The sequence below is a fragment of the Lodderomyces elongisporus genome, chromosome 2 (assembly GCF_030384665.1).
Source record: "Lodderomyces elongisporus chromosome 2, complete sequence".
Taxonomy (NCBI): domain Eukaryota; kingdom Fungi; phylum Ascomycota; class Pichiomycetes; order Serinales; family Debaryomycetaceae; genus Lodderomyces; species Lodderomyces elongisporus.
Genome location: NC_083674.1, coordinates 1,298,112 through 1,326,015, shown reverse-complemented (window position 1 = coordinate 1,326,015; position 27,904 = coordinate 1,298,112). Strand labels below are relative to the sequence as shown.

Here is a 27,904-nt window from a genome sequence, read left to right as displayed (position 1 = left end):
AGGAAAACCAAAGTATGTCAAATAATGCCTTGTTCTTGTTTTATTTTATCTTATTTAAAATCTTATTTTTCAATTTAATGTTTGTCTTTAAATTGGTCTTCAGTGACACCAGCACCCATAGCAGCAGTCGAAGAAACACCACCAGTGACCATCTTCAACAAACCATCAATATATGTAGCACCAGACCATTTTTGATGCTTAACAACTTCAACGCCCTTTTCAATTTCTGGCTTTTGAACCTGTTGGCCATAAGCCTTCATACCAATTTGAGAGTATTGGTTAGCAAAATCATCCACAGCCAATGCAGTAGTGTGCAAACCAGCCAAAGTAATAAATTGCCATACATAACCCAATTTGGCCAATCTCTTGATATAAGTTTCTTGCTCATCAGCTGGCATAGCCTTGTTCCAGTTAAATGATGGAGACAAATTGTAAGCCAACCATTGGTCTGGAACTGCAGATTTAACACCGTCAGCAAACTCCTTAGCTTGAGCATAGTCTGGCAAGGCTGACTCCATCCAAATCAAGTCAGCGTATGGTGCAAATGCTCTACCTCTCATAACTGCACATTGGCATCCACCAATATATCTGTAGTAACCTTCTCTAGCTCTTGAGGCATCCCAGTTAAAGTAAATATCCTTACCAAGAAGTTCTCTAGCCAATTTTCTAGCCTCCTTGTTTGAAGTATGGCTCAATGGGGTAACCTTGTCTGTGAATTTCTTAATCAATTGGTCCTTGTTTGAGTATGAACCATTCTTAACTTCATCAACAAAAGCTTCGCTAAACAACTTGACACCAGCCTTCTTGGTCCACTCAGTTTCAATACGAGCTAATTCGTCACCATAGATACCCTTTGCTTCAGCCTCAGCCATCAATGTAGCCAAATCGCCAGCCTCTGGGTTGGTTGAACCTGCAATAAAGTAGTGGTCTCTGTGGTCAATGGTTGAAGTAATCAAAGTAGCAGCTTCAGAGTCGGTTCTGGCAACAGCCAACAAGTTGGAGCCAAAGATATCGGCAGATGCTCTAATGGCAACCAATCTGTTAATGTGTTCTTGCACAGGAACCAACACCTTACCAGCCATGTGACCACACTTTTTGGTACCTGGAGCTTGATCTTCAATGTGGATACCGGCAGCACCTCTCTCAATAAACAACTTGGTCAACTTAATGATGGCGGTAATACCACCGTGACCAGTATCAGCATCAGCAATGATTGGTCTTAAAAAGTCAATGTATGGGGTTTTTTCTCTCTCTTCTTTGGTCATTGTCAATCTTTCCTCCCTTTGCTTTCTGTCGTGGAACAACTGAGCAAACCACAAGTGTTCCACCTTGTTTGGAACAGTGTCCATTGGGTAATCTGCCAAATCAGGACTTGGCTCGTTTGAGGTTGATGCAGTAGAAGAACATTGCCATCCGGAAACGTAGATGGAATCCAAGTATTTGGCCATTTGAGCAACGTGGATTGGGTCCAATGCACCAAAAGTGAAGGAAGCACTCTTGTCAGCGTCATGCTTTTCCAAAAGAGCAAACAATTTGTCAGCTTGTTGAGAAGATGGGTAGTCAATCTTCAAGGTACCTCTCTTTTTAACAATGTTCTCTGCCGAGTAGATTCTCTTGGTCTTTCTCCACCTTGGCTCTGACCACCATTTTTTAACTTCAGCGACTTCTTTTTGAAAGTCCTTTTCTTCTTGATTAGTATCGATCTTTGTGTAAGCCATGGTTGATAAATATGTAAACTATGGTTCTAGGAATAAATAAATAAATAAATATATTAATATTGATTGATATATTATTATTCTTGTCTTTGCTTTTAATTTCAAATAGCTTGAAATGAAAAGAATAAAAAAAAGGTAAAAGAGGAAGGAAGAAAGAAAGGAAAAGAAAAAAAGTTTTGTAAAAGTGAATAAAATCAAGAGGAAAAGGAGGAAATATCTAGGGATTTATATACCAGTTGAGAAAATGAAATTTAAAATGTAATTATTTTCAACCAAAGTCGGAGGGTGGGGAGTACGTAGAGAAAGAAATATGCAGATGGAAATGATCCAATAATTTGCTGAAATTTTTCAACACTACCACTGCCTTAACTAACGCATAAACATACACGCATGTACTAATTTTGCTTGTTGTCCTTATCCTGGCTACTGCTAGTTGCTTTTACGCGCTATAATCCCGACAATTATGTAGTGTGCCCTAACCCCCCACCATACAATTTCCATTTTTTCTTTTCGCTCTTTGGCTTCCCCGGATTTTCTTTTTATTTTTATTTTTTATTTTTCTTTTTTTTTTATTTTCGGGCATTCTCGATTTTGAAGAAAAAAAAAAAAAAAATTTTCACACCCAGAATCCTTTACTATGTAACATTACTTCCATTGATCCTATATGCAGTATACAGAAACTTCCTCGGATGTACGGATATACAAGTCCCAACGAACATGATTTTATAACAAATAACCTGAGCTAGAACATAATAAGCTAGCCAAAACCAATAGAGTGTTATATTCTAGAACAGCAGGAACCATGGCAAGAATGATGACCGTTGGTGTTTGTTTTTTTTTCTTTCTTTTGTTCTTCGTGGTAGTATATGGTAAGACCATAAGGTCTTCATCTTGATTGATTCCTTTAAAATTTTAATTTTTCTTTCTCTTCTTATATATATCAACATTAGCCAATCTAGCTTGTTTAAAATGGATAGGTTTGTTTAGGCCTCACTGCCAAACACTCACAAACACTCACAAACGCACACAAACACACACATAGTCAAATTGCTAGCTTTCAGTCCATACATTTTTAATAGACAGCCTTTTACTTTTAGGAGATGACTCAAAAACAAGGTGCTCGGTCAATTGAATCATCCTGTGCGCAAATGGCCGCTCTCAGAAAAGGTGGAGGAAAATAGTAAGAGAGTGTGAGTGAGAGAGAGAGAGAGAGAGAAAAGATAAGTAATAAAGTTCCACAAAACGAGAGGAAGTAAGTAAATTATCAGTTGACTTTTCTTCCTTTGGTCGCTCTTTCTGCTCTTTGTCCTGTCTTGCCTATTTCTTCGTTGAATCCTTTCTTGTTCTTTCTGCAAATGCTTTTTTTTTTAAACAACGGGTTTTGGGTTTTGGGTTTTGGGTTTTGCGGTGCCGAAATCGGTTCCAATCATTCCTCTCTTTTCTTTTTTCCTCATTCTTCTTGTTCCTCTATTGTATAGTTCTTTGTTTTTATTATTGATTCTTAATTTTGTTTCAGTACAACTATATGTATGTAGATATATACTCAGATTTATTTTTTTTTTTCATTTTTTATCATTTTTTTTCATTTTTTTTTTTATTTGCGGTTCCTACTTAGTAAGTGATGTAACTAAATATCCGAGAAAACTTACCATAAACAGTAATTACTAATGGCTATTGCACGCTTTTGTAATCCCGACACTTTCTTCTCGACGTGGTTGGCTGGCATCCTCGATATTCCGCAATAATAACCAAAATTTCAATACGCAACAAATGTTTGATTGAATGTATTCTACTAAAAAGTCTTTATTGTTTTTTTACTATTTTTTTTTCATTTGTCAAACACATTGGTTTCATCTGAAGTAGTCATATAGTAGTCATTATTAAAAATGAACTCTGATATAATTTATTAATAGGATATAAGGTACTTCGCTATTAACACGCCATACAAGTGCAGTGTTTTCGGTGGATGGGATTTTAACATCCGTAGACAAAGCAAGACAAACCTTGTTTAAGGCTTGTCGCAACTTTTAATGGAAGTGGAAGTGATTATTTTGAAAAGAATCTAGCCAACAGCTTGCCTTCACTTCTAGCCCAGTTACTCTTATTCATATACTACAATATATATATAGATGTATATGTATATATATGTTTGTGTGTGTGTGTGTATATATATACACATATATATAAATATATCTATGTATATATTGTTAGGAACATATTGGAGTATACAATACGCACTACAGAATGATTCTTACATTGTATACCGGGATATATTGTATTGGATGATTGAAACTATCTTACTTTGATAAATACATCCGTGGTATAAATCAATGAATTCAAACTTGTGTTTTCTTCTCACCTTATTTTTTTTTGTTGTTTTCGGTTTTTCTATTCTTTTCGCGTCATTTTGCAAAGAAAATCGCTATTGAAAATGAATCTCTTGACGTCATATAGTGATTGAATGTTGTTGTTTTTTTTTTCTTTAATTGCTGAGTTTGGCGTTATAAATATATATATCTTTTACAACTTTGGAGGACACAATTAACTGCTCAAATGTATATTCAACCAAGTATACCCCTAGATATATCATTTTGGTATTGCAGGTAATGAAAGAGTTCAAAGCACGTATCAATATCTAGGAAAACTGGTAAATCCATTACTAACTAACTATTCTGTCAACTAATTTTATATTTTCTTTTGCTTCTTAACATCGCCTTCCTTGTCCTTAGAAGGTTTTCTTTTCCTCACTAGCGAATTTAAGTTGTTCACATTTGAGTTGCCACTACTGCTTCTGCTACTGCTACTACCACTATTACCATTCGTGTTCTCACTAGTAATAGGACCTGCACCGACTCCCGCTGTACCCCCCAAAGCTCCTAAAGCACCCGACCCAGTTAAGAGTCCTTTAAGCATATTCAATTGCTCCTCTTGTGGATCATGCAACAAATCTTTGTACTTATCCTTAAGCTCTCCAAGTAACTCTGCGTTATTTTTCTTCTTTTCCTGATCTTCTTCAACTGCATCCCTCTCTTCCAAAGATTTGATAGCCATTTGAATGTGTTGCGCAGCTTGTTTGCGCAGATCATCGTCATTTACGCAAAACTCCAATGCCAATGCCAACTTATAGTGCGACTCAGAAATTAGCGATGACAGAGTCGGATACAATTGTAATCTAATGTCTAATGATTTTTGCAAATCTTGAGCTGCCTGCGGGAAATTCTCAGACTCAAGCGAGACTTCTCCCAATAAGTCAAACGTCTCTGCCAATTTGGTCAATATCGTGACATATTGATTATCCTTTAAGTTGGAGTTTTGTGCAAGGTATGGTGTAGGAAATTCTGGTTTCTGCAACTTTTCAAGCTGACCTTCGAATAAACCACGTGCCACATCCAAAATCATCCATGCCATCTCAAAATCACTCTCTTCTGCCTCTTCTTCTTGTTCTTCTTGTTCTTCTTGTTCTTCTTCTTCTTCCTCCTCCTCATTTCCATCATTTCCTTCTTGGGTGTCTACTTTATCTTCATCGTCTGTCTTCCCATCTTCTCCTTCAACAGGTTCCGCATCGTAGAATTGAAAATTGTCCTGATTTTCTTCTTCTGCCTCTGCATCCTCTTCTCCTTCCTTTTCGCCCTTGCCCTTACCACCCTCAACAACAGCGTTGGCATCATTTGTTTTCACGCCGCCCAATATCCCAGACTTACTTACTCCACTCTGAAACAATGCCTTTCCATACAACAAAAGCAAGTCTCCATCCTCTTGACCATCGTGTGTCTCCGAATATTTCTCACAAGCCTCAGCATATTTCTCACCTGCTAGGTCATAGTTCTTTACTGCGTAAGCTTTAGATCCCTCTGAGATGAGCTTACTTATCTCGGGACTATATGATGTTGTACGCGTCTCGTCAGCCATTCCTTCAATAATACAAATTATGAGTTGATTAGCTAAAATAATAAATAAGAACTCGAAACAAAGCTATATTTTATTGAAAGGTAGTTCAATGTTGTTTCGATGTTGTTCTTTGGTGTTGGCTAGAGAATAAGATAATTCAATACGCGTTATACTGCAATTCCAGCGCGCGGAGAAACATCTGTCGAAGGAAACACAACAATTCTGCAAAAAAATTACCCAAAAAAAGAACCAAGCAAGAAAAGAAAAGAAATAGAGGGAGATTTTGGTAGCGACAGAACATGTTAATTATAATAGGAATTTCTTTAAAAGTCAATATTAAACATAGAATTCGCTGAATAGTTCTTACAATGTGCTTAATCTTATATTGGATCTTTTCCTTTGTCTTTTATCTTTCTCATTTGTTGATATAATACTCATCTCAAGACATCTATAGCTCCTTCAAGAGTACCACTAGTTTTCCTTTATATTTTTCTAGTTCGTTTTCTTGCTCTTTTATAGAAATGGAAATTGGGGTGCTTGATAATTATCATAGACGTTGGCTTGTGGGTGTTAATTTGAAGTTAGAGGAGCTTGGTTATGGACTGGAAAAGCGGGTGAATAAGAAAAGACATCAAAAGATCAATTGCTGAACTTGCTTAGATTGGAATCAGCGTCGTTTAAATGTAAATAATTAAGTCTGTAAAAATTATTTAATTCTTTTTTTTTTTTTTGTTTCACGTCAGATCTAATCTCTCTGACCCTGACCAATTTGTTTATTAACAAAGCCACAATATCGGTTGTTAGTTAAAAACAAAAAACAAATAACAAAAAAAAAAATATTAAATCAAAACAATTCTAGCCTCTGGGCATAGAGAATCTCCAGATTAAAAGTATCAAAGTTTTACCAATTGCTCTTGTTTTGGGAGGATATATAGGCATTCGTCGCAGCCAATATCTACAATACTGCTTGATTTGGTCATTGGTAACTTTCTTTCTTTTCTTTTTTTCTTTTTTTTAAAAAAAAGGAATTGTTTCTTGAAAAGAGGACAAAGAAAGCTTTGTTAATATAAACAACAAAACTGATATAATACATTATTTATCATGTCCAATTCCACTCGAAAAATGCTTAGAAGAAAGCCACCACCACTGGATATCGACTTAAACCTCAATGTAAATTCAACCATAACATCAAGCGCAATTGTACTGCCGCATTCGCCTTCACGTTTATCATCACCTTCACCACTGCCGCAGCAGCAGCAACAACAACAACAACAGCCGCCACCACCACCACCACTACCGGAGCTGCTGCCACCAAAGCCGACAAAGCCACTTCCACCACCATCATCATCTCCACCTCCACCACCAACAGCAACAGCAACAGCAGCAACAACAACAACAACAAAAACAAAAACAGCAACGGATATGGGTTGTCTTGATAGTAGCTATAACATTAGTAATGATTTTATTGCTTCGGCAAATACCAAAATACCAGCTAGACCCAAACTGCAAATGATTCATATGACACGAGCATCGTATTCCGAACAACCTGTACAAACTTTACAACAACAACAACAGCAGCAACAGCAGCAGCCGCAAATGGATTACATGGGTCTGATTGCTCTAGAATCAAACTATATTAATTCTTCGTTTGATGAATCATTCAGCTTGGCGGACTCACCCAAACCGAGGGGCCCACGAGACATATCAGATTACGAGAACAACATTTACATCGATGACGACAACGAAGACGACAACAACCACAACAAAAACAGTACTTTTCTTGAAGCTTCTCCCAGTATGAACTCTATGCAAACCCCAAGTACTAGTATTTTGCCAAGGAGTCGATATCAACTGCGACGAAGCTTTCAGCAAATCTCACGCCCCGGAGCAGTATCATCTCCTAGTCAGTCGGGATTGTCTAACGTTGATACAACTTCATATTCAACGCAACGGCAGCAACGGCAGCAACGGCAGCAACAACAACAACAGCCACAACAGCAAAAACTACCACACGAAATCCACACACCAGAGCGAAATCTACCTTATCCGACAAAGCCAATTGAAGATCTCTTAGCAGAAGATATTGAACAAGGTTATTCGTTCTACGTCGATTCTCCTTCACAACAACGAACACGAGTTATAATTGATCACTCGGTTAAGAACATTTCACCTCAGTTAACCGATGTTCCAAATTTAAGTAACCGAAGCTCTCAATCTACAATTCATGTTCAAAATCGGCGTCCATCACTGCAGTACGACCCCGAATCACCAATGAGCTCGTCACCATTGTCGAACTATACTCCGAGACACAAGCATTCGACCTATTCCTTTTCGAACGAACCCGATATTGCTATTTTACCCAACGGTCAGAGCCGATCTCCATCGCCAGATAAATTGTTTCAAAGTAAACACAATTCAATAATAAGCAACTACCAGCAAGCAGAAGGGTACTTTGATGGCCATTATGAACGCAATGACTACAACTATTACAGCGACTATAATGAGTACACTAACAACGATGACAGCGGCATGACAAATGAATATACAGCCGCACCGTCACCAAACCTTCCCAGATCACCACAGCTGCAATATAGAGTTGTCTCGGACAATCCATTTTACATCGATGAGAATGATGGAAATAATAATATGGACAATTACACAAATGCAGATTATGAATCCCCAGTGACCGACTACTTTGACTACTCAATACTACCTGAATTACCTAGTAAGGTACCTACGTCGGTTGAACGAAAGGATTTTCCTCTCCCATCGTTACCTGACAAACCTTTACTGACTGTCCCAAGGACAAAGGAAAAACAAGAGCTTCCACCACTACCACTTGATCTTCCACAATTGCCATTTAACTCAGCATCTTTGCAAGAAGCACATTTTGCATCATGTCCACAGGTATGGTCACTTTCGCAAATCTTCAAATGGTGCTGCAAATTACAAATATGGCTTGCAGAGCTGACGATATCAAGGTCAGATTTGACAAAGGCAATTGTTCGACTTTTGGCGTTCCACCGTAGTGATGTACCACTAAACATAATCACACGAAGCTCTCAGACCGCGTTCAATGCATTTTTGCAGGCAAAAGCCATTGAGGTGATGGAGCTTCACACAGCAACAGATAAGGGTGATCGAAGTATTGTTGCTTTTAATGAACATATATATGTCAACGGTGTTTTCCCAGAACTTACTGGATGTTATTCACCCACCCCACATTCCAAAGATGAAGAGAGCCTATGCTATGCGAGCTATTGCAATTTCAGTAAGATGAAAAATTTGGAAAGAAAGATGCGCAATATGAATATCAAAGATATAGTTTTAGCAAATGATTGGGCTTCGCATTGGCGGTTAACTATTGATGATCTAAAAGGAATTGATCCAACACTTATTAAGAGACAATCACTTATATTTGACTTATTAAGGTACGAACAAACATTCATTCAAAGAGCTCAATGTTTTGTTGAAGTTGTGTGTCCCGCATTTATCAAAACTGCGCAAACGTATACCAGCAACTCCAAGGTTAAAAAGTTTCAAAGCGAAGTCTTACCAGCAGCACGGAATATTTTGGAAATTCATCAGCGAAAGCTTTTTGAGCCTCTTTTGAAAATTCTTATTGCTGAAGGCAAATTCATCATGAGCATCATTGAAATTGTCAACATTTATATTGATTGGGCTAAAGAAGTGAGGTCACATTTAATGACGTATACGAACAATATGCCTATGATTGAAGATTTGTTAAGCATTGCAGAGCTAAAAGCATTTGTTGATACTAAAATTGGTGTTTTACCAAGGGTTCGAGAACTTAAAGTTAATATTGCTATACTATTTATTAGCACTTTCAACTCAAGGTACCAACAAATACCGTTGCAGTTACTCGATATTAGAAATAAATACCAAGAAAATGAGCCCGAGCATTTCTTGTTGAAACAAGCTAGTGATGAGATAAAGGGCCTTGGATCTAAGATAAACGACTCTAAGAGAACCGCTGATAATGTCCACGCAATGGAACAAATTAAAGCACAGTTACTGTGGAAATCTAGCGTTAAGCAAATAAACCTCAATTTGAATTCGTCAAATAGGAAGTTCATATGTCGTGGCGACCTTACGCGTAAAAGTGATCTTAAACTAACTACGCAGATAAACCACCTAGTCATTTTAGATAACTATTTATTGATTACCGAACGTGTCAAGAACCCGAAAATATCAGGGATCTTGTACAAAATATGCGAAGACCCTATTCCAATTGACTTTTTGATGTTTTCTCAAAAAGTTGCAGGTTCCACAGTGTACCCAATCAAGCTTGCTTCTACATCAAGCTTTAGAACTCCAATCCAGCAACAACTACAACAACAACAACAACAACAACAACAACAACCACAGCTGTATCAACTGCATCAACTGCATCAATCGCAACAACAACAACAACAACAACAACTGCTGCAATCGCAAACTAATGCTCAACTTGATGAAGACGATTCAATTCAGTATGCAGTTCGTTTGCAATATGCTGGGAAGCCCAAACATTCATTTACATTTTCATGTAAAACCGAACGTGAAAAGGATGACTGGATAAGCTATTTGACCATGGCAAAGACCAATATGTGTAAGCGGTTGTTCAATTCTGCTGCATACATTCCACATCCATTATCAACCACATGTTTTGCATACGAGTTTCATCACAAGACTCCAAAACTTCCGATTTCCGTTCCATTTGATCAAGTGTATGATATGTGTCAGGACTCGCGTTCGAAACTCATGCAACTCGGAATAGGTGACGATGTGATGAATGGAAATCTTCCTAGAAGCAGGCTAGTGCACAGCTCTATTCGAGCCAGTTTTTCGTTCATTTACAAAGACTTGAGATTTACCCTCGTTGGCTTGTCAAGTGGACTTTATTGTTGCGAATCCAAATCGAGATGGAAGAGAATAGCTCATTGTGCAGACATTACCAAGATCCATGTCGATACCAACACCGGTATTGTGGTTGTGCTCACAGACAAACAGTTGAGGTACTACTTGATCCACCAGATTTTGAATGTTTATAGTGAAATCTCCACCGAACTAAGCGCAGTTGCCTTGTCCAACAGTTCCGTATCATTTTTTAGTATGGCGGTGCATAAGAACATAACAATGTTATTTTTGGCAAAGCGGAAAGGAAGTCTGACCAGCTTCAAAGTATTAATACCAGAAACCGATAACAATGGTGTATTCAGTCGCTTTAAGAATGACCGTAAATTCTTTATCGAGGCAGAATGCTATGGTATTTCAATATTTAATTCCTCTTTTGCTGTGCATACTGACAAAGGTTTCGAGATTTTAGATTTAGACAAAATGGTACCTCGTTCGGTACCTGATTTACCCCTGTTGGAGTTGGAAAATGGAGGTAACTACACCACCAACAACAGCAACAACAACAACAACAACAATGGCAGCAAGAGGAGCCAATTTACGAGAAACTCTTCAACAAAATCAGCGCTGTCATTAACTCCATCTACGCCCAGCGCAGTAGTGGATAATATAAAGAAACTAATACTTTCTTCGCGTGTGATGCCGTTGGGAATGTTCAAGCTAAACAACAATCTGGAGTTTCTTTTAGTTTATGATGATTTTGCAATTTTTATTAACAAATATGGGAAATTGTCCCGGTATGTAATTCTTATCTTTGACTTTAAAGCAAAATCAGCATATTTCAGGAACAATGACTTGTTCTTGATCAAAGATGACGTTTTAGAAGTACTTTCTATCAGCGATTTTCCCAAAGGCACAAACAAGTTCGTTCAAGTGATTACTGGAAGAGACATTAGATTGGTTTCAAGTGCCGAAAGCGAGAATATCACAATTGCCATGGCAAACCCACTTGTACCAGGTATGCAGTTATTTTTTAATATGGTTCCAAAACCGGATAGAACCATTAGATGAGAGTATCCTCGCTATGTTCTATTTTACTTTTTTTTGTTTCGATTTATAAGTACATATTATTTTATTAAGTGAACAAAGATACTTTATATACGCTTGATGGAGCAGCATTATAAATAACATATTGTACACCAATACATAGAAAGAAAAGAGAAAAAAAAAAACCAAAGAAACAAAAACAAAAATTAATGTATACTTGATCAATCATCTTTTATTTCTTTTTTGCTTGTTTTCTCTTTCTCTCTTTTCTCTTTCAACCCCCCCCCCCCCCCCCCCCCGGGGCTTCATTACTTATTTACTTGAGTATCCGTTGGCTGAGAGCCAGTCAAAAATCAACCTTGAGTCACGCTCGGCCCATTTTCCTTTAGCAGTAATGATGTCCAAGGATTGTGCCAATCCTTGATTGTACCCCTTTGTGTCTTTTTTGCTAAAGTATTCTTCAACTTTCTTCTTTTGAGATTCCTTGGTGAAACCCGAAGTGGCCAAAGTCACAACTGATCCGAGCATCGATAAACCTGGAGGTAATAACTCATACACCTTGTCCCAATTAACTGTTAACCATTCCCACAATTTTTCAACACCTTCTTTGTGCGCTCTAAGACCTTGCATGGGAATATAAATATCTTGTTGCTTAACTATATCAGTTTGCAACAAAAGACCAGCAACTTTGTCCATAATTGCTGGTTTAGTAAACCTACCAAGTGAACGTAATGCGGCAATTTTCTCCTCGACTGATTGAGGGTTCCTGTAGATCTTAAAGAGCTGCTCAAATGTTGTTTCGTCACCATGCTTAGCATTAATGTTGAAGATTGTAGCCCTCAAGTTTGGATGGATGGCTTTTTTGTCTCCTTCAACAACATACTTTTGGAATGCTTGTTTACAGTAATCAACGGCTTCTTGATCATCAGCGTTGGCGGCTGATGCAAAAAGTGATGATTTCAATTGTTGATCAGCAAACGAATCAGACTCTTTAAATTCCCAGCCAATCTCGCTCAACTTCCCTCCAATCAAGTCACGCGTAAATGCTTTCAATGCCTCATTTGTTGCTTCGTCTTCAAACATTAATGCTGCTTTTATGGAGCCAATTCTAGTCAAGATCTCATCCCAAACAACATAGTTTGATTCTTTGGACCATGACTTGACCAAATCCAACAAGCTGGATGTTTCAATGAATCCCGAGGAAGCCAATGATCCGGCATCTGCAACTAATCCAACTCTATCTTCAACTGAGAGTTTACCATCAACTCCTGCTTTACCCAACTTAGTCCATCTTGACGACTCGTATGCAGTACGGTAGATACCTGCTTGATCCCCATTGATCTTGAAAAAATCATCCTGAGTTGGCAACTTGATGGTTTTGGTTCTTCCATCCATTACCAAGGACTCGTCGATACCTTCCGATGTCTTCAATCCCAAAAATACTGGATACAAAACCTTGTCTTCTTCGGGCTTGACATCCCCTGTAGCCAAGAATCTGTTTTGGGATACTTTAATTTCTCCGTTACCAGATTCTTCAACTTTGATAATTGGGAAACCAATGTTTTTAGTCCAGATGTCCATCACTTTAACCACATCTTTACCAGAAACTTCACTCAATGCCTCCCACAAATCAGATGTTCTGGTGTTACCCCATTTGTGTTTCTTCAAGTAGTTTGAAACACCCTTTATAAAAACATCTTCACCTAACCACCTTGAGATCATCTTCAACAATGATGAACCCTTGGAATATGAAATTGCGTCAAAAATTTGGTTAATCTCATCAGCTTTCTTCACTGGAACTTCAATTGGATGAGAGACTCTCAATGCATCCAATGTCAAAGCATGTTGCAAAGAGTCAGAAACATACGATTCCCAAACTTTCCAATCTGGATACAAAGAATCGCATGCATACCAAGACATCCAAGTAGCAAAACCCTCGTTCAACCACAAACCATCCCAAAAGTCCATGGTCACCAAGTTACCAAACCATTGATGCGCTAACTCGTGCATAACAACTTCGGTGACTCTTTGTTTGGTATTGACATTGGTATTTTCAGGGTCGAGTAACAAGTCCACAGTTCTGTATGTGATTAAACCAAAATTTTCCATTGCACCAGCCGAGAAATCGTGGATTGCAACCATATCACATTTGGGCAATGGGTATGGAATGTCGAATTTCTTGTCAAAGAATGCCAACGTTTTTGCGGCAATGTCAGCGGAGTATTGGCCAAGATGTTCAGAACCTGGTGTAGCGTACACTTTGATTGGAACTCTGTAGCTGTTGTTTTCCACATACTTCAAGTCTCCTACAATGAATGCAACCAAGTAGGTAGACATAACCGGGGTAGTGTTGAAGGTAACTCTCTTTTTGTTTCCATCCAACAAATCTGTCAGTTTCTCATCCATGTTAGATAAACAAACTAAGCTTTTGTCGGCAATCAACCTGATTGTAAATTTAGCCTTTGCGGATGGTTCATCGTATGAAGGAAATGCTCGACGACAATCGGTTGGCTCCATTTGAGTCGTGGCCAAGTATTTAGTCTTTCCATCTTCTTGGTATGATGATCTGTAGAAACCTGCCATCTTGTCGTTTAATTCACCAGTGAATTTCAAATGCAATTCAGCCTTTGTACCCTCTCTCAAATGGTCTGGTAGTTTAAAAGTCACAGTTTGTTTCTCAGTGTTGAATGAAATATCTGTTATTGAAACGTCGTCGAGTTTTGCCTCTTGGATCTCAATCTCCAATGAGTTTAAAGTGATATAATCGGTTCTCTCATTCACATGAAACTCAATTGTCTCATGGCCATCAAATTTAAAAGTTTCAAAGTTTGGTTCCAAAGTGATATCATAGTGTAATGGTTTAACATTTGTTGGTAAAACCTCTCTATCCAGCGGAGCAACTTGTGAGGAGGCGCCGCTGCCTTCAGCTAATCTTAAATGTGAGCACATGGAGCAATTTCTTTGAGTATATCTAGTGGTGGTTAAAAAAGAAGAAGAAGAAGAAGAAGAAGAAGAGCGAAATGGTGTAGTAGCAATAGTACTTGTTGTTGTTGTGGTTGTTGTTGTATTAATAATAGTGTTTTGGTGTAATTGAATTGATAAATTACGAGTGTGTGTAATAGTGTTCTTGTAATTAAAAGTGGAATGAATAGGGGGTGGCGGCGTAGGTTTATTTATATAGGAAGTTGAAAATTGCGAAGTTGAAAAATTATTGTTGTGTGTAAACCTTGTGTTCAGAAATATTGCGGAATTGTTCAGCAACAGATGCAAGAGCCTTCTTTTGGTCCCAACGGGCGCAAGGGTGATATTCCGTGTGATTGCTCCGAATGCGCCATTGGCCAATTCGGCTCGAGCAATACGGACAATAGGTGGTATATACATATCGAGTAAATTTGATGCCGTAGCTAAGACTGGGACCAAACTTTATCACTGACGCTGACTTTGACAATTGAAGAAGAAAGAGCAAGAGTTATAAACTTGTTTGTGTTATTAAACGTAGAGAGTAAATGTGCTTATGTGCAAAGGCAAGCGAGACAACGTGTTTCCGTAGGTGATTGATTTAGTCTCTATAATGGGACCCATTTCTAATATCCAGTACGAAAACATCGCAAGTGCAAATAAGTCCCAAAAAAGAAATGAAAAAAAAAATACAAGGAAGGAAAAAAGAGGAAAAAGGGAAAAAGTAGAGATACAGTGTATGTGTGTGTGTGTGTGTGAGCAAGAAAGTTGGTACTACACGTTTTGTGCTTCAAACTTATATTGTGTTGGGTCTGTTGAATAAGAATTTGGATTTGGATTTGGATTTGGATTTGAATTAGCTCAAAACGGTACGGCTTTTGCCATTCGATTGGACGGCTCCAATTGTAAAACTTCAAAACCTCAAAACTTCTCTTAACTATAAATACTTATTAATACTTAAAAATACTTATATATATATATATATATAGATAGATGTTTATATATGTTTATATGTTTCTATTTATGTGGTGGTTAGTTTTCAGCTATATTATATACGAATAATTCGTGCTAGCGCCATCAAAGTACGCTCTAGTCTCCAAACTTCAATCGTGCACTTTTTTTTCTTCAACCTGTTCTCTGAACTAAATGAATACCACTATCGGTTTCTATAACATCACTAATCTCTCCAACGTGCATTGAGTACACGGTGCTCTCGAATGCTGGCTGCATTTCTCTTTTCCCAAAAAATCCCAAATCACCACCTCTAGCATGTGAACTACAATCGCTTTCGGCTTGAGCCACGTCGGCAAATTTTGCTTCGCCACTGAGTATTTGAGCCAAATGCTTTTTGGCAATGCTGATAGCTTCATCTCTCGATATCAGTATCCCCTCTGGAGATTTCCAAGATTTCGGTTTTCTAGAGGTTGCGTTTTTTACGAGTATGTGACTAGCTCTTACTTTGCCATCATCGTTGGTGACTGGCTTGAACCCATTGTTTTTAAACTTTTGAATATACGATGTAAGCACCTCGGTATCGGTGCCATATGGTGGTTCCCAAGATGACTCCTTCGTAGACTGGTTGAAAAAGTACTCTTTATTGTGAGTCTTGGAGACCTTGATTGTCCAGTTTGGAGGTAATCCTGTATTTGTACTCATTATATACTAATGGTTTATTAAAATGAGAGTGGCAGTATACTTGATGAAATTAGATATATATATGTATATACATGTATATATATGCTTTTCGAAAGACGCTACAATATTTATACTATGTGATTTTGATTTGTAAAAGTATGTAGCGCTACCTTTTTTCATATTGTGTATATTTACAAATATATAGCTCTTGGGTTGTTGCTGTTGTCATGATTGGATTTAACATCTTGTTAATTCCTTTTTCCTTCCTTTTCACTTCCTTTTCACTTTCCCTACACATTTACATAGATGTACGTATGTATGTATGTACGTACCACTTAGGCTTATGTGTTTTTTTTATCTACTTTCTTCTTTGGCTACTTTTTTCTTAATTATTCTTGATTTACTAGTCCTTTACCTATAAATGTTTGTTCTATATTCAAATACCCCTACTTTTCAAAGCTTCTAAAACCTGTGCGCTTACGGTATCAATTGGGTGATCACAGTTCACAGTAACCACTTTCCCTTGTTCTGCAAAATAATCCACCACTGGCATAGAGGTATCAATAAAAGTTCTAAATCTCTTTTTGATACTCTCGACGTTATCATCTGCTCTTCCACTTGTCTTTCCTCTTTCCAACAATCTCTTCAACATCACAGCTTCAGGACACTCAAAGAATAAGGTAAATGAAGATTTGGCTATTGTGTCTTCAAATGTAATAGCCTGGTCCATTTTTCTTGGGAATCCATCGATAAGAAACTTTGTTTGGCCCTTTTCGTAATTCTCTTTTACTGCATTCTTCAATAGTTGCACAGTAACTTCTTGCGGCACAATTGTTCCTTCCTTAATGCATTGTGAAATCAATTCTCCATATGTTGATCCTGGTCTGTTTTGCTCTGCTCTCAATAAGTCACCAGCAGAAAGATGAACGAAATTCTTTTCTCTAACAAGCTTCTCACATTGTGTACCCTTACCAGACCCTGGTCCACCAAGAACAAAAATCACTGAGATTTTTCCAGGAGCAAATTCGGGCGCTGCCACAGACTGTGCTACTGGTGCTTGTGCTTGTGCCGGTGCCGGTGCCGGTGCTGGGGTTGAAATAGTTTTTTGTTCAGGCTCAAATGCAGACTTTGGTTCATCCTTCTTGAATGTGTAAACTGCAATAGTAGATCCCAAAGCCAAGGCACCCATAACCAAAATAATCTTGCCTCTAATTCTAGGATCGGAATTAGGCGGTGGAGGCGTGGTGGAAAATTTACGTATCAATCTTAAACCCGCATTTTTATTCGCAGTGGGTCTAGAAAGATTCCACAATAATCGCTTGGCTACAATCGAAGGTCTTGAAAACATATGGGTGTTGTAGTTGAAAAGGTTGGATTGCAAATAATAGGAATATATACCTGTGTAAATGGAGCTGTAAATGCCAGGCCGTTTCTTTTTTTTAAAAAAAAAACAAAAGTTCTAATTGCGTTGTAGAGAGAAAGAGCGAGATCGTGAGCAAAACCAAGAGCAAGAGAAGCTGAGAGAGGTAAGTGAAATGTAGAAAAGCGCGATAATTGTCAAAATATGAAAAAGAAAAACAAAAAACAGACAGGATAGGTTATAGATAGAGAAAAATTCAACTACAATTTGGCTAAATATTAAACAAATCAGTCTAGAAGGATGTCTATTCTAATTACGCTTACTTGTGTTTTTACGAATGAGCTCATTTCTTTTATTCTGTTACAATGATCGGAATCTGTAAACAAAAAAAAAAAAAAAAGGAAAAGAAAACTCATAGGAACCTAATATATATCAGAGTAGCTAATTATAACCTTCAATTAATGTTAGTTTATCTTACAAACTTCTAATCGACTCTATTTTGGCGGGTTTTTTGCATTCTTTTCGTTCTTTTTTTTATGGCATTTTTTGTTTTGAATTATTTCTTTTTAAAACTCTTTTCAACACCTCATTCTTATTGGTAATCTTTCATAACATCGTCATTATATCTAATAAATTTTCCATTCAATTCCTTCAGCCATCCCTTCAATGCCAAATTGGCCAACACTGCACCTGGCTCGTCGGGGTGGGCCAATTGACTATTTTCATGTAAGTCGACAAATCTTTGTAAGGCAGCTTTGGTCATATTGGTACCAAATTTCTCCCTAATGTCTTTTTGCATACTTGTTGCTACAACACCTGGAGCCACTGAAATTGCTTGTATTCCCAGAACTTCTGCTTCGTCGCTTGCCAATGAAAAAATCAAGTGGTTCAACGCCGCTTTTGAGCTTCCGTAAGCTGACCACCCGCTGTAGGCAGTTGTTGCAGCTCCAGAACTAACAGCCACAACATTACCCTTGGTCTTTCTAAGTTCCGGCAATGCAACTTGAAGGAGCTGTACAACAGAGAACAAGTTGATGTCGTAAAGTTTTTTCCATCCATCAATTGAGGTTTGATCGAGCAATCCGACGGGATCAAGGACGCCGGCATTGGCGATGACGGAATTCAATTGACCGAATTTGGAAATTGCAAGCTCAACGGCCTTTTTCGAAGTCTCTGGGTCGGTGACATCTCCTGCAATAAATTGGAATCTTTCTTGACCGTGAGTGGACTGTAAAGCTTCAAGTGCTTCTTGAGATCTTGCAACAGCTACAACTTTTGAAGCATTATTTTTCAACAAAATATGGACAATGGACTCTCCAATTCCTTGTGTCGGGTTAGTAATTGCACATGGTTGATGTTTTTTTTTTTTGTTGAGTAGAAATCAACTGCGAGAAACTAATTTGCATCACATACCTCTTGAGGCTCCGGTTACAATTGAAACATGGGTCATTGCTTGTTTTTGAAAGTATTGTTTCAAAGGATAGTGGTCGTACGAAGTGGTGAATACCAATATTAACGAAATTTGATTTCTCCAAAGGATAAAAAAAAAAAGAAAAGAAAAGAAAAGAAAAGAAAAACGGAAAGGTAAAACAGATAAGAAAAGGGGGAAAAAAAGGAAAAAAAGGGGGAAAGAAACAAACTAGAAACGAATGGGAACAAATGAGAGACGGAAAATTGCTCCACATATTCTCTCCCTTCCGTTTCCGTACAAACTTCACTTCCTTCGCCACTCCTCTCTCCCTTCGCCCTTTCTCCCTCCCCCACCTTTCTCCTTGTCCCCCACTCACCATCGCCCCAACTAAATAACTAATAGGTTGAAAATTGGCTGTGAAAGCAAGCGCACAAGATATCAAGTAATCAATCGCTCCTACTATTGAACTTATAAACTATACAACAGCTATGCTAGATTAAATATATAGAGCCTATTCAATATCTCAGAAATGGGAGGCGGGAGTGTTCAAGCGAGCACCACCATCAACGGGTAAATCTACACCATTGATATAATTGGCTTGTTTCGAACACAAGAACAAAAGCACTGCTTGTAAATCCTCTCGCTCACCCAATCTTCCTCTTGGGTTTGTCTCTGTCAACATGGGGCCAGCAGCTTCAATTAAACCATTGGCCATTTTTGAAGGGAAAAAACCGGGTAAAATTGAGTTGACATTGATGTTTCTTGGTGAAAACTGTACTGCTAAGTTTCTTCCCAAGTGAGACACGGCAGCTTTTGAAGCCAAGTACCCATAAGTGCCCACGGTGTCGTTGTTTATAATACTGATGATCGATGACATGAGTATGATTCTTGCTGGGTCTTCTTTTGTCGCTGCTTTTTCCAATAACGGAGTAAACAATTTGATGGTGTGGAAAACTGCAACGAGATTCAAATTTACAACTTTCTTTATTGCACTAATTTCATGGTCTTCCAAAGGTGCACCCCATGTAGCTCCTGCATTTGCCACGAGTATATCAATTTTATCAACTTGCTTTGCCACTTCTTTGTAGAAATTTTCGCATTGCTCTTCCACAGCTAAATCTGCTGGAATGGAGATGATTTGAACCTGTTTCGAAGCTTTCTTTGCCAAATCTTCTAAATGGGTTTTAGCCTCTTCACAAGCCTTAGCCTTTCTCGAAGTGATAATAACTGTTTTGGCTCCATTTTGGACAAGTGCCTCTGCGCAGTACATTCCCAAACCACGGGTTCCACCAGTGACAACTGCTATTTTTCCATTCACATTAAAGTCAACCATTTTGTTTGTTTGTTTTTTTTTGTATGATGTACTTAATTCTAGAATAAATGTAGTATCGAGCAACCAGACAAAGAAGAAGAAGAAGAAGAAGAAGAAAGAAATGAAAAAGAAAATATATCTTTTTCTTTTAAATCAATTTATATAAAAGGTTGTTACAATTTTACAATTGAATTTCAAGGGGGTGGAGAAGAAGATAGATTGCGCAATGCCGAAACTAAGGATAAGACATATAATAATAAAAAAACGGAAAATTATCAATATAGTCAAGATCCCCACTTTTCGGTTAAACTTCTGTTGTTGTTCTTTTTTTTCTGCTCATTTTTTTTTTCTTCTCGTTGACTTTCTTTGACTTGTTTCTCATACATTCTGTTACCATTTCCGTCCAATGTCAGGAGTATGGATATTCGGATATTCTTTTTTAAAAAAAAAAAAACAACGCGCGGAGTTAACCGTGCTACCAAATGATTTTGATTAGTCAGATTTGGTGAATGGGTATAATAACCTATTTTCTAAAACAATATTTCGTTGTTAAACAATTGTTTTACAAATGTTATCTATGGTGAATGTAGCATCGTTGTTTGTAATTACAGCTTGGATGGACATCTGTATCTTTGTGAGTGGCTGTTTATGGAAATTGTAGTAGTGGTAGTCTTTTTGAAATGAGCAACTGAGGGGAAACCAAACACTCTAACCTTTAACAAATACATATCCGTTGGATTTCGAGGATTTTGCAACCAAAATTTGTGTAAAGAACTGAAATTTAATAATAACAACCAGAACAATAACAACTTACTGAAAAAATAAAATCGGGAATCATTATGGGGGAAATGTGTATTGTCTGAGCTTAAAGAAATGCATGATTCATTCGTTATTGGAAATCAATTGGGCGGAGAGGAGGAGGGGGTAAAGAGTAGGAGTTTTTTTACAAACCCCTATTCAAAAACATTTACCATATATCTATTGTGTTGACACAAACTTTATGTTCATTTTCATTTTCATTTTATAATGTCAACAATTGATTGCGCGCCATGCCAAAAAAAATATCATACTAATGGCCAAACAACCAGTCCGTTTTACAAAAAGAGTACGAACGAGTCTGTGGGTCTCAATTATTTCCATTCATCTGATACGATGAGCAATGAAGGATTCAAAGAAAGAAGGAAGGAAGAAAGAAAGAAAGAGAAAAGAAAACCTTTGAATTGTAATTAAGGTGAGGGAGGGTACTTTTGGAGGAGACACAAAATCCATACAATTTTTTTTTCTTCCTTTAAGAAACAAACAACCAAAGAATAAAATAAATAAAACAAGACCATTGGAGCATGTCTTTCCCCACCCCCCCAGTATTAGTGCTCCAGGTCGTCATGATCTACTTGCAACGTGAATACTTCTATAAACAAAGGCAATATGGAAATCTTTTAGTGCCTCAACTACCTTTCCTTCGTGCATATACGTTGCCTTGCCTCCATTGCCAAGTGGCATGTATATATTCACTTCTGGCAGTTTCACAAATCCACATTTGTTGATGTAATAATTTTCAAGATTATGCTCCACTATATAATCTGCATGTATTATGATTGTGCTTAATTGATCTAATGGCGTACTGAGACTCAATTCTCGGAAATAGACTGGCGATTGTACAATGTGAGCAAGCACAAAGTCGAGGAACTTTGAAGCTGATCCATTCAAAAACGAAGTCAATGCTGTCAACTCAAAAGCTTTGGTCCTTGGTTCTTGAAATAAATCTCCATGATATGTCTTGAGCCCAAGACTAGCCAATGATCGGGCCAAGATCCCCTCGTCAAACTCAAATGACTCATCAACAACTGTAATTTTTGTTTCTTCCAGCAAAAGTGAGAAATCAAACTTGTTTACAAACTGAGCAGGTATGTCGCAATTGTAGCAATTCTCTAAACCACCTTCATCAAAATCTCTTTTGCTTCCTTTTGCTTTCTCCACATCGCAAATAAACTGTTCGTCACCTAGTAACAAATAAAAGTTGAACTCATCCAGTGGTGATATTGCCAAATCCTGGAATAAGGAGGAATCGGTGAATATACGTGGAGATTTAATTATACCAAACTTGTACCGTGGCTTGTCATACGCTTTGTTTATAAGTTTCTGGATTTGTACGTATTTCGACCTTGCTTTGAACCAAGAGTTTGGAAATATTAGGACTTCGAAAGTCATTACGGTGATCAACTAAGTGGTGGAATAATTTTAAACTGAAAACAAAAAAAAAACAGTTTTGATATTTAACGGTTGTGATAATGAATCATTCAAAGAGAATAAGAGGAAAGAAACAACAATAACATCCAAAATTACCAAAAGAAAAAGAAGGAGAACAAAAAAATGAATTTGGTGTTTTACCCATTCTATAGATTGTGATGAGAATGGTTTTGTTATTGCACGTATTAGTCATTGCCCATACCCAATGCAATTTTTTTTTTTCTATTTAAATTTTTTTATCATTTTTTTTTTTTGGATCATTTTATTCCGTCTTTGACGCTAAACATTGTACACCAAGTCATTGTGTGAAAATCAAAAGTCTGACTATCTATTTCTTGTTCTTCCTCATTCTCACTATAGACATTAAAGACACCAGCTACGAAGTGGTATAGATGGCAATCTTTACTAATACTTGTTGATGCTTTCTACTTTGTTATGCCAGTATGTAGGTGTGTTTAGGTGAAAGTAGGTGTGGCCATTGAGAAAAGAAAAGAAAAAAAGAGAAAAGAAAAGAATGTAGGACCAAAGGAAAAGCCGAGTTTTTGGCTATAAAGTAAGTGTTGTTTACTTATGCTGATTATATCCATAGATTATTGGAATCACCAAAGTTGCAGTTGAAATTGAAAATGAAATTGAAATTGAAATTGAAATTCTGATGGCACCGTTTGTCAAAAAGAAAAACGAACATGTAAATCTTCTAGTGTAATACAAAGTTTTTAACTATTTTTCAAACATTGTTGGTTGTTGAAGATAGAAGACGAGTGTGGTAAGTTTCTCTCTTCCCCCCCCCCCCCCCCCCCATTTCTCCTTTCGTTTGTGTGGTGGGTCTTCTTTTTTACTACTGGTTAATATGACAAAGGAAATTAAATTAACATGAGGTTGGATGTTTCTTCTTTTTTCTTTTTTTCTTTCTTTTTCCTCTTTACAATCACATAGGAGATAGAACTCATCATTGAAATAGCGTAAAGGGATAAAAAGATAGTGATGAACGATCGTATAAAAAAAAGAATTAACTGTCATCCAAAATTTCATACACAAGTAGGGTTTTGACAGCCCCAGAAGTAGTTCTCGCATAGCCTCAAAATGAAAAGCAAGATGTAAAACAAAAAAGGAGGATGAAAGCTAGGAATAATAAACAAGCTTGGCTCCATATATCTTGTGTTTCTAGCGGTGGATAAACTGTAAACAAATATATGTTTTATCGACTTTCCAAACATCTTTCACCCCGCAACTCGATTACCGACTTTCGCATTTTACTTTTTTTCGTCCTTTGACAAATCTACTTTTGTTTCTGTGATTTTTTAAACAGCAATTCGTACACCCAAGAATCCAAGCAAACAAGCAAACAAACAAACAAACAAAGAAACAACCCTCACCAAATAATAAAGACTGAAAGAGGTTATGGAACCATTCATAGTCCCAGGAGCAAGTAAGTACATAGAAAATTGGCAAAGAGCAAGAGTGACAAAAACATACATAAACTATGTTTCCTCATTATACACGTTACGCGCTACACGTAACTAGCAACAAATAACTAGCAACACTCAACATTCAACACGCAACACGCAACACGCAACACGTTACCCGATGGATGTTTCACGTCTTGTTGGATTTTTTTAATGAAAACAAGATCACTTTTTTAGACGTGTGTTTCTTGATTTGCATATTTTGAAAACAAAACTTTTTGGTTTTGTATTTTCAACTTTTTTTTTTTTTTAGAAGAAAATGGAAGATAAATTTCTGCAATGAAGAGGACGTTTTGGGATAGACGTGTATCTCTTTTGGGAAAGAAACTTTGAAGAAAGGGTTGAATGATCTTTTTGATGTGAGTGGAAGTATAAACATTGACATCATAGCCCAATTCTCTTCTTTTTTTCTTTTTTTCTTTTTTAGTTTCTTTTTAACAATTTTAACGTAAAATTCCTAAATGTTTGAATTTGCAACAGTATGTTGCTTGTTGTAGATTGCAAGTAATTTTTCCACAAGACTATGTTGCATAGAGATTAGTAGTAGCAGTAGTAGGCAAATGACCAAATCCTGCTGTTGCCAGCAAGCATTACAGCTTGCGACGAAGGGGTGATTAACAACAAAATAATAGGCAGTTTCTTAATTGCCTACCACTATTTTCTCTCCCTATCTCTCTTCACCTAAATAAAAAAAAAAAGAGATAGTTCCCGATGGAGACAGAAGCAGGTAGAGTTTACGACGGATGTTGCTAGTTGAGTACTTCAAAGATCTCGAACAAGGTTTTAGGGTTGAGATGAGGGATGGAAACTGATTGTAGAGATAAATTTAAATAAAGGAATATTCTTGGTTGTGTATGCAGGGCTCATAAGCCGATCCATAGGAAACTCTTTTTTTCTTTCCTCTAGCACTTTATGCGATGTTCACGTGACCAATAATTCTTTTTTCTTTTTTTTTGGCTGTAAAAAAAGTATTGTTTTGTTTTCAAGACTAGATTTTCAACTCAGATTATATGTGCAAAGCATTGGAATTATAGCAAACACAATTTTTTTAGATAAACCAGGTTGGCAAGTATATATCTAATGTCTATTAAGATGCAAAGCCAGTTTGCAGACACTTTAATTCAATTTTTTTTTTTTTTGTTTTTTGCGTTTTTTGTTGGTTTGAATTTAATCTTTATGTCAGAGATAAGTAGTGTTCGGTATGCTTATGTCTGAACAGTAATAGTGATATTACTTAGTTTTGTGTGTGAACTAAAGATATAACATTAGAACGTTATTATACTGAGAGTTAGTTGATCTAAAGCTATCTACTCTAAAGTTGTCCTCTAGAAGTATATATCGAGGAGGTCTATCTAACGGGGATCTTGGTGGCTATTTAAGCTCTTCTCAACAACCTCAGAAGACGTAGCACAATGTCTATCTCGGGAAAGTACCGGCTCTCTAATTGGCGGGCGTATCTGCAGTTCGCTAGTCAGATGCCCAGAGGCGGATAAACTCGGGATGAAAGATGGTACGGTCCTTCAGGTGTTCTACAAGAGGTTAGTAAGGGAGCTACCTATTGGTTGGTAGCGAGCTTAATCACCTCGTAGATGCCCTGTATGTGACATCCCCCCTAGGTTGCTTGAGGAGGAGTTAATAAATGACGGTCCTTGGGTGCCACAAGGGAAGGCGTGAACTTTTCGCCAGCATAAGTAAGTTATAAATTTGGGTGTAGCCCAGGACTTAAAATTGGGGGCTGTTCGTTAAAAGGTGCCTTGTGATAAGGCGGTACCCTCTCCGCACCCCACTGAAAAAAAATTTGATAATTTATGTAATTCTAATGGACAATTTTTTGGAATGTGTAATGCCCAACTGGTGTCAAAAAAAATAGTAGGCCATTTATATGTGGCAAAGTAAATGCGCAATTGATTGTAAGCGCTGGATAATTCGTGACTTAAAGGCTGCAAAGTCGGTGATTCCCGGTAATACTCTCTAACGTGTCTGTAATTGATGTCACGAGAGTTATACACGATACCCCGGGGGTCGGGTTTCTTAAAGACAACACAAGGTGGACTGTGGCGATGACTAGTAGTGAGTGCCATCGTACCAAGTCCCAGCAATCCCGTTGTGCTGTTGGTGATAGCTAATTCAGCGGCCATAGCGGTTTTAGAAAGAGGCCGATTTGGTGGAAAAGGAGCAGTCCGGTTGATATTGACTCTGTGCTTATCTGGACGTGCAGGTGAAGATGTGATTTCAAGTTTCTGTGCTTTGTTTTCATCAATAATGTCTTTGAGTGTTTCTGGAGCTGTGTCAGGAGTTGTTTCTAAGTCCAGAGTACTAACGATAAGTTGATGATTTGTATCAGGAATATGTGTAATGGGTTTAAGCGCAGTGGCGGCAATTGGTGTGGGAGTGGTGGGTAAGTCCCGATAACAACGTGGTAAACCATTCCTTAAAAAGTGATGGACAGGAGGACGGCGACATGGTTTACCTTTAATGTTAGGTGGAACCAATTCATAAAAGCTTGAATCGAAAACGTAACAGAAATCCCAATAAGATGTGGTTTCTTTGTGGATTTGTTTGATAACTTTATGGATTGGTTTGTGCAGGAACGCGGTTCTTAAGAGTTGTACTATGACCGTATCAAAATTAGGTCTCAAGTAAGGTAAGGCGTCAAGTTCGCGAAGGAGTTGGAGCAACTCATGATAAGTTTTAACCGGAGTTGTTAAAGTAAGAGCTTTGTCATATGAGCGTTGGCAGTATTTGTCGTACACCGTGTCTGGTACGTTCCAACGTAACATGAAACTTAAGAAGCTCCATAAATGTTTTCTGCGTGTAATTTTTGAGCGAGCAGAGCGAAATTCAGCTAATTCTGACCAGTCGGCACGGTTGCCTGCGTCGACAATAGCTTGATAAAGATGAGCGGCATTAAATTGGACATACCGTATCTGTGGAATGAGGGTTTTAAGAAGTGTTTCCCTAGTTGTAAAGTCCAAATTACGAAGGCGATACCTTGTGTAACTGATGGTACCTATTGGCTTAGTATTTGACTGAGAAATTCGTAAATAACGCAAAAGCGTTGAAAAGCAAAAACGAAAAGGAAACTTGAGGGTTCGCCAGATCCAACCAAATAAGGTAGTCTTTGATTTTACAGGCTTAGCCTGGACTCGTTCATTCGTGTAGAAGATGAGGTTTGAGAGTCCGCGACTGTGGAAATTGTAGACTTGGTGTTGGTTGTTTTTGCTTGGTTTCTTGGTTCTCCTGTTGAAATGCCTTTTGACAATAGAAGAAAGAAGGTTATAGATTGTATTCAACACGGCGAACAGTGTGAAGATAAAGGTGAGAAGCGACCAGTAGTGGAAAATGTTATACCAATTGATTGAAATAAGAACGACTTTCGTAATTGCGTGCCAAAGGAGTGCGATCCAGGAAGGGGCAGTGTCGCTTAATTGGATTCCAGAAACGAGGTCTAAAATTGAAAATTCGGATAGAATACTTACGTCTAAGTTACGGAACGTCGTAGTGAAGTGTTTAGGTGTCAAGGTTTGACTAATTTGATTAGCTAATATTTTACTTGGGTCGTTAAGTGGGACTGTAAAAGTGATATTAGAATTGAGAAACCATTCGAATGGCAAGTGATTGATAAATATGTGGAGAACTTGTGGGCCAAGAGATGGCAGAATGTTTAAAAGAGGTTGGAGCAATGGTCGGGTGTTAGCGTTGGCGCTGACCATAGTGATGACTCCAATAATAAGGCAGATAATGATAGTGAAGCTGTCTGCGAGTTGGCGTAGTGTAGCTACGGACGATGTGTATCTGGTTAGGACCTCCATGTCAGAGATAAGTAGTGTTCGGTATGCTTATGTCTGAACAGTAATAGTGATATTACTTAGTTTTGTGTGTGAACTAAAGATATAACATTAGAACGTTATTATACTGAGAGTTAGTTGATCTAAAGCTATCTACTCTAAAGTTGTCCTCTAGAAGTATATATCGAGGAGGTCTATCTAACGGGGATCTTGGTGGCTA

At 37.7% G+C, this 27,904-nt stretch overlaps 10 protein-coding genes across 10 annotated transcripts; 1 reads left to right on the top strand and 9 right to left on the bottom strand. All coding sequences in view use genetic code 12, as the record gives it.

Annotated features, from left to right (window-relative positions):
* Window positions 1-74: 74 nt before the first annotated feature.
* ICL1 (isocitrate lyase 1) lies at window positions 75-1,718 on the bottom strand (the record flags this gene model as incomplete). The annotated part of the gene is made up of 1 exon (XM_001526947.2): window positions 75-1,718. One exon carries the CDS (start codon window positions 1,716-1,718, stop codon window positions 75-77), a length of 1,644 nt encoding a protein of 547 aa, XP_001526997.2.
* A 2,682-nt stretch (window positions 1,719-4,400) lies between these two features.
* On the bottom strand, window positions 4,401-5,624 carry PVL30_001797 (uncharacterized protein; the record flags this gene model as incomplete). Its single annotated transcript, XM_001526946.1, has 1 exon — window positions 4,401-5,624. One exon carries the CDS (start codon window positions 5,622-5,624, stop codon window positions 4,401-4,403), a length of 1,224 nt encoding a protein of 407 aa, XP_001526996.2.
* A 1,101-nt stretch (window positions 5,625-6,725) lies between these two features.
* TUS1 (Rho guanine nucleotide exchange factor) lies at window positions 6,726-11,531 on the top strand (the record flags this gene model as incomplete). The annotated part of the gene is made up of 1 exon (XM_001526945.2): window positions 6,726-11,531. One exon carries the CDS (start codon window positions 6,726-6,728, stop codon window positions 11,529-11,531), a length of 4,806 nt encoding a protein of 1,601 aa, XP_001526995.2.
* Window positions 11,532-11,819: 288 nt separating this feature from the next.
* On the bottom strand, window positions 11,820-14,456 carry APE2 (Aminopeptidase 2 mitochondrial; the record flags this gene model as incomplete). Its single annotated transcript, XM_001526942.2, has 1 exon — window positions 11,820-14,456. The coding sequence occupies one exon, from the start codon at window positions 14,454-14,456 to the stop codon at window positions 11,820-11,822; it is 2,637 nt and encodes an 878-aa protein (XP_001526992.2).
* A 1,134-nt stretch (window positions 14,457-15,590) lies between these two features.
* Window positions 15,591-16,121, bottom strand: pin1 (peptidyl-prolyl cis-trans isomerase Pin1; the record flags this gene model as incomplete). Its single annotated transcript, XM_001526941.1, has 1 exon — window positions 15,591-16,121. The coding sequence occupies one exon, from the start codon at window positions 16,119-16,121 to the stop codon at window positions 15,591-15,593; it is 531 nt and encodes a 176-aa protein (XP_001526991.2).
* A 415-nt stretch (window positions 16,122-16,536) lies between these two features.
* Window positions 16,537-17,448, bottom strand: URA6 (bifunctional uridylate/adenylate kinase; the record flags this gene model as incomplete). Its single annotated transcript, XM_001526940.1, has 1 exon — window positions 16,537-17,448. One exon carries the CDS (start codon window positions 17,446-17,448, stop codon window positions 16,537-16,539), a length of 912 nt encoding a protein of 303 aa, XP_001526990.1.
* A 604-nt stretch (window positions 17,449-18,052) lies between these two features.
* PVL30_001792 (uncharacterized protein) lies at window positions 18,053-18,910 on the bottom strand (the record flags this gene model as incomplete). Its single annotated transcript, XM_061119258.1, has 2 exons — window positions 18,053-18,783; window positions 18,874-18,910. 2 exons carry the CDS (start codon window positions 18,908-18,910, stop codon window positions 18,053-18,055), a joined length of 768 nt encoding a protein of 255 aa, XP_060975241.1.
* Window positions 18,911-19,394: 484 nt separating this feature from the next.
* Window positions 19,395-20,204, bottom strand: PVL30_001791 (uncharacterized protein; the record flags this gene model as incomplete). The annotated part of the gene is made up of 1 exon (XM_001526938.1): window positions 19,395-20,204. One exon carries the CDS (start codon window positions 20,202-20,204, stop codon window positions 19,395-19,397), a length of 810 nt encoding a protein of 269 aa, XP_001526988.1.
* A 1,359-nt stretch (window positions 20,205-21,563) lies between these two features.
* On the bottom strand, window positions 21,564-22,391 carry PVL30_001790 (uncharacterized protein; the record flags this gene model as incomplete). The annotated part of the gene is made up of 1 exon (XM_001526937.1): window positions 21,564-22,391. The coding sequence occupies one exon, from the start codon at window positions 22,389-22,391 to the stop codon at window positions 21,564-21,566; it is 828 nt and encodes a 275-aa protein (XP_001526987.2).
* A 2,945-nt stretch (window positions 22,392-25,336) lies between these two features.
* Window positions 25,337-27,609, bottom strand: PVL30_001789 (uncharacterized protein; the record flags this gene model as incomplete). Its single annotated transcript, XM_061119257.1, has 4 exons — window positions 25,337-25,363; window positions 25,479-25,508; window positions 25,906-26,783; window positions 27,387-27,609. 4 exons carry the CDS (start codon window positions 27,607-27,609, stop codon window positions 25,337-25,339), a joined length of 1,158 nt encoding a protein of 385 aa, XP_060975240.1.
* Between the last annotated feature and the right edge of the window lie 295 nt (window positions 27,610-27,904).